Source organism: Sipha flava, unplaced genomic scaffold (genome assembly GCF_003268045.1).
Source record: "Sipha flava isolate LNK unplaced genomic scaffold, YSA_version1 19237_pilon_pilon, whole genome shotgun sequence".
Lineage (NCBI taxonomy): Eukaryota > Metazoa > Arthropoda > Insecta > Hemiptera > Aphididae > Sipha > Sipha flava.
The window spans coordinates 7245-13101 of record NW_020272683.1 but is presented as its reverse complement, the minus strand read 5'-3'; the positions used below and the strand labels follow the sequence as shown (position 1 = coordinate 13101).

The following is a 5857-nucleotide window of genomic DNA, read 5'->3' as shown; positions in this document are numbered from 1 at the left end:
TTTTTATGGCAAGAAATAGGAGTGTCGTCAATCGTCGGAGTAGCAATATTGCTTTCAATCATTCCAATTCAAGGTCTGCATTGAAATTTTCTATTTGAATTACAAAGTTCTAACACACATAATGACTTAATAAACACGATTTGTATTTTGTTAAAACATTCGATAATGATTGCAGGTGTATTAGGGAACAAAATTTCAGAATATCGATTAAAAACAGCAATCAGAACTGATGAGAGAGTGCGTTTGATGAATGAGATAATATCTGGAATTCAAGTAATCAAGATGTATACATGGGAAAAACCTTTCTCGAGGATCGTAGATTATGCAAGAAGGTAAGAACGTAACGAGATCTTTTTAATTGTTAACGGCATTAATAATCGAGTTGATAATGTTAACGTAGAATGGAGATTAGTGAGATAAAAAAAACGTCATACTACAGAGCCATATTATTATCGTTTTTCGTTTTCCACGCGAGAATCGCCATGTTTTTTAGCATATTTGTGTATGTATTACTCGGCAACTATATTTCCGCTGAAAAGGTAATTATGAACTACCACAATCAATTGGTACCGAAATCGAAATGCTCTAGATACGATTTGTGAAATGCATTTAGGTATTTGTCATAGCAACATTTTATAGTTTTTTGAGGTCATCAATGACAGGATTCGTGCCGCAAGGTATTACACAAGTAGCTGAAACGAAAATATCTATTGAACGCCTCCAAGTAATGATCAAATCATGATATTCCTAGGAAATTAATTAAATAATTGATTGAAAGGGTGTATCGTTTCGTTTTTTTTTTTTTTTTTTTATTAGAATTTTTTACTGTATGAAGAAAAAGATGATCAACGAATGAACACATCAGATCTCGATAAGGCGACGAATAATAATAATGATCAAAACACAATCAATAACGGAAATAATTCTTCGTCGGACAATACATATGGCGAACCAGAAAGGCCGCACTTGAAGAATTTCGGTATTGTCATGTCAAATGTTTCGGCCAAGTGGTCCAGCTGTCAAAGCAAATACTCTCTAAGAAACGTTAGTCTGATCGTGAGACCGGGTCGGCTGGTTGCGATAATCGGTCCAGTTGGAGCTGGTAAAGTAGGCAACGATAATAGTCCCGAGATTGTTTAGATAATACTTCGGTAACAACGCGGTATTGTTTTTACAACAGAGCTCGTTGATACAAGCGATCTTGCGGGAGCTGCCGCTTTCCGAAGGCAGGATTTCCGTGCGCGGCGCGGTTTCTTACGCGTCGCAGGAACCGTGGTTGTTCGCTAGTTCTGTGCAACAGAACATTTTATTCGGTTCACCGATGGACAGGCAACGTTACAGAAAAGTAAATATCGATGTTATGTAATGAAAAATGATAATTACTAAGTGTGTCTATGTTTTCTAATGTGAAACTGTAGGTCATCGACGTCTGCGCGTTGAGGACAGATTTGGAGCAGTTTCCGTACGGTGACCTAACAGTCGTGGGAGAAAGGGGAGTGTCTATCAGCGGCGGACAACGAGCAAGGATAAATTTAGCGCGGTAAGTATCCCAATCGTACGTTATCCCATTGTCGTGGCGATTTTTTGACGTTTTGAAATATTGTTTGCATCAGAGCTGTGTACAAAGAAGCCGATGTTTATTTATTGGACGATCCTCTGTCAGCTGTTGATCCACACGTCGGCAAACATTTATTCGACAAATGTATCAAAGGTACCAAGTGTATAGTTATAATCGATACTGCGTTGATCAAATCGTTTGGACACTTTTCAATATTTTTTTTCCAGGGTACCTCAAGGAGAAAACTTGCGTTCTCGTGACGCATCAAATACAATACTTAGACAGTGTAGATCAAATCGTTCTGATGGAAAATGTGAATGTTCACAGTATTATTTAATTTGTTTTTCACGAGCTTTATCTTTACTAATTTTATTGTATTTTATTGTATATTGTTGTATTTGCATTTTACTGAATTGATCTTTATTGTATTTTTTCAGGCCAACGTTTTAGCCTATGGTTCGTATCACGATCTCCAAAGCTCTAATTTAGACTTTGCTAAATTGCTTAAATCTCCGACGGAAAAACCTGTTGCGTCAAAGCTTGAACCCGCCACTATTAAACCGATGAGTACCAATAGTTTGAATACACAAAAAGTTTTCCATCGACAATTGTCCATTGAAAGCGTTGAGTCGTCGGTCAAAAAGTCCGAGTTCGAAGAAATCCAAGCTGAACCGCCCGAAGTAGTCGAGACTCGAACGTCTGGGAGCGTTTCGTTCGATGTTTATTTGTCTTATTTCTTTGCTGACGGAAACCGATTTAAAGTACTATTTTTCTTTTTCATTTGCATTTTTGCTCAAATGCTGGGCACTGGTGGAGATTTGTGGATGACCTATTGGTAATCAAACGTATCAAATTTGGTGATTACGAATGGTTCAATAATTCACAGTGAAATATGTTCTTCAGGGTAAATTTAGAAGAACACGTTTTTCACCCTGCATCTTCATCGACAACTGACCAGTTTTCTACGAACTTTTTGTGGTGGTCGGTTTCTAGACAGACCTGTTTTACCGTTTTTGGAATTTTAACTTTCATGATCATAGTGGCGACTCTCATCAGGTTCGTTGTATTTGTATCGGTCTGTACGAAATCTTCGATAAATCTGCACAATAAAATGTTCAACGCAATAACTAGAGCAACGATGTATTTTTTCAACACCAATTCATCGGGTAAATAACATTGGTCTTACAATTTATTACATTTTCCCGTGTAAGATGTATGTATTATTAAATCAATGGTAAAATTTAAGAAGTAATAAAACAATGATATTATCAACAACATACGTTTGAAATATTTTCTTATTTTATTAAGGACGTATAATTAATCGATTTTCAAAAGACATGGGATCTATTGACGAGCTGTTACCGACGATAGTGATCGATTGCATACAAGTACGTAACATAAACTGTATAATATTTCCCCTTTAATAATTCGCTATAGTTGTGTTTTAATCTATTGAAATGTTTGTTGATTAGATTGGGTTACTGTTAATATCGATTGTGTTTACAATTGTTTTGGTTAATATTTATCTAATAATACCAATTTTCATTGTGGCAATAATATTTTACAAACTTAGTACTATTTATCTCTCTACTTCACGTAGCGTTAAACGATTGGAAGGAATTAGTGAGTGTATAATTATATTGATTGGACAATTTTATGTAGTTGGTGAAACAATAATGTATTTGATTTTATTCTTCATCAATAGCACGAAGTCCTGTATTTGAGCATTTGAATGCATGTCTACAGGGCTTGATCACGATTAGAGCGTACGAAGCAGAAAAGATTTTGTCTAAGGAATTCGACAACCATCAAGTCAGTTAACGCAAATTGCGTGTCTTTTGAATGGTAATATTTTATATTGATTTATTTTAGAACCTCCATTCTTCGGCTTGGTACATATTTATTTCTTCTAGCAGAGCGTTTGGTTTGTGGTTGGATATGATTTGTTATTTATTTATAAGTATTGTTACGTTCAGTTTCTTATTTATTAGGAATAGTAAGTTTAAATCTTATTATACATTCATAAACTATAACTGTTTTAGTTTTCGATGTTTAATCGATATCATTTCAGACACATTCGGCGGAAACGTTGGTCTTGCGATTACTCAAGCAATTAGTATGACCGGAATGTTTCAATTTGGAATGAGACAATCAGCGGAACTAGAAAACCAAATGACATCGGTTGAAAGAGTAATTGAATATACAAACGTTCCCCAAGAAGATCCTCTTGAGTCATCTGCAGGTAATGATCTTCTTTTTGTGTTTTTTTTTTTTTTTTGTAATCACGGACCACACGAATTTATAAAAAAAAAAAAAAATAATTTCAATAGATAAAAAACCACCGAAGGAATGGCCTTCAAACGGACAGATAATATTTAAAAATTTTTATCTTCGATACGGAATCGATACACGGTTTGTTGTGAAAAATTTGAACATCAAAATCGAGTCGATGGAAAAAGTAAGATCATAAATGTTCTGTTTTAAATCTGTTGTCTTAGTAATATTTATTTTTTCTGTATACCCAAAAGGTGGGAATCGTTGGTAGAACTGGTGCAGGAAAATCTTCTTTGATTGCAGCATTGTTCAGATTAGCAATTAGTGAGGGTGAAATCGTAATCGACGACTTAGAAATACACAAATTAGGACTACACGAGTTACGGTCTAAGATTTCGATCATTCCTCAAGAACCAGTTCTGTTTTCAGGATCAATGCGATCGAATTTAGATCCACTGAAAATATATCCAGATCACATACTCTGGCATGCTATAGACGAAGTAACGATTTAAATTCATTTCTTGTCTCCAATAAAGAAAACTATTTAACCAATGCTAAAAAATCAACCACTACGGTTAGGCATTTTACTGTAATTTTAAAAAAAAAACTTCTTATTATACAAGGTGGAACTTCGTAACGTGGTAGAAAGCTTACCTAGTGGTCTGAACTCGAAAGTTTCCGAAGGAGGGTCTAACTTAAGCGTTGGTCAAAGACAACTGGTGTGTCTAGCTAGAGCTATTGTACAAAACAACAAAATTCTCGTGTTGGACGAAGCCACTGCCAATGTGGACCCACAGTAATATTTGCATAAAACGCATTTCATCACTGTCTAAACATAATAAACATATAACAAATGTTAAAATTAACAGTCGCATTTTATTATTATTTTTTTTGTTGTTGTTATTTTACTAGAACCGACGCATTGATTCAAAATACTATTAGAAATAAATTTCGGATGTGTACGGTATTGACTGTTGCTCACCGTTTAAACACCGTGATGGATTCCGATAAAGTGCTCGTAATGGATGCTGGTGAAATGGTTGAATTCGACCATCCACATAATTTATTGAAAAACCAAAATGGATTCTTGTACAAAATGGTGGAACAAACCGGACTGGCTAATGCCCAAATGTTGCATAATATAGCTTCAGAGGTATCATGTATATTGCCATTCACTCACGTCGTTAAACGATTTTCATCGTCGACTCATTAATGAAAAACGTTATATTTCTTACTAATTACAGAGCCACAGTAGACTGATTACGATGAAAGAATCGCTGATAAAATCATGAACAAAAATCATGGAACACGTTTTCACACGCAAGTAATTGCTAATACAATAATACAATTTAAAGCTGTGTACTGACTGTAATGTGTACAGCTAGTTAGCTATTATATATTCGATTTAAATTTGGTGTTATTATAAGTTGGATTATTAATTATAATGTTTAAATTATCAACATTTTATTTTATTTTTTGTGTGGTTTTTTCTTACAGCTTTAAGTTGATGTTTTATTATTAATTAGGTATGTTTTTTCTTTATGCTCAAATATTTGCTATATTATTCCATTTTTGAAAATATAACAATGTAATTTACTCCACAATTACATTTTATCGATTTTCACCTTTGATTATTTTATTCGATATCGGAAACATGAAAAGAAAAAAGAAATATGTAATTATTTGTTCTGACTGGCTACTGTACTTTTTACTATATATAGATATATGAAAAAGTATTTTATTATATTCGCAATTTGAAGGATCAAAGAATCATTCCACAGTCTGACTGACTCGGGGCCGTATTTACGCGAGGGGAAGCTGATAGGGCCTCAGCCCCGACCTGAAATTTCAGAAATAATAGATTTATAATCACTTATTTCTATCTAGTAGTTTTTTTTACAAAAAAAATATGTCGTCGTTTTGTTTTCTTATTACTTTCGAATAAAATAAATTATATCCCGAGATCACATAATTACATTAATTAACATCATGCCAAGTTTTTGTTAATATTATAATATGTAAATT

The 5857-nt window shown here is 34.0% G+C and overlaps 1 protein-coding gene across 1 annotated transcript; it reads left to right on the top strand.

Moving 5' to 3' along the window:
* On the top strand, positions 1 to 5299 carry LOC112681522 (multidrug resistance-associated protein 4-like; the record flags this gene model as incomplete). The annotated part of the gene is given in 21 exon segments (XM_025551771.1): positions 1 to 73; positions 176 to 332; positions 401 to 539; positions 614 to 724; positions 817 to 1107; positions 1181 to 1345; positions 1419 to 1540; positions 1614 to 1711; positions 1786 to 1871; positions 1996 to 2393; positions 2462 to 2724; positions 2867 to 2946; positions 3031 to 3181; positions 3264 to 3370; positions 3431 to 3554; positions 3630 to 3800; positions 3889 to 4016; positions 4087 to 4332; positions 4456 to 4628; positions 4745 to 4985; positions 5077 to 5299. Coding segments are annotated over 21 exon segments (3372 nt in total), but the record flags the coding sequence as incomplete, so codon positions are not given.
* Positions 5300 to 5857: the final 558 nt, after the last annotated feature.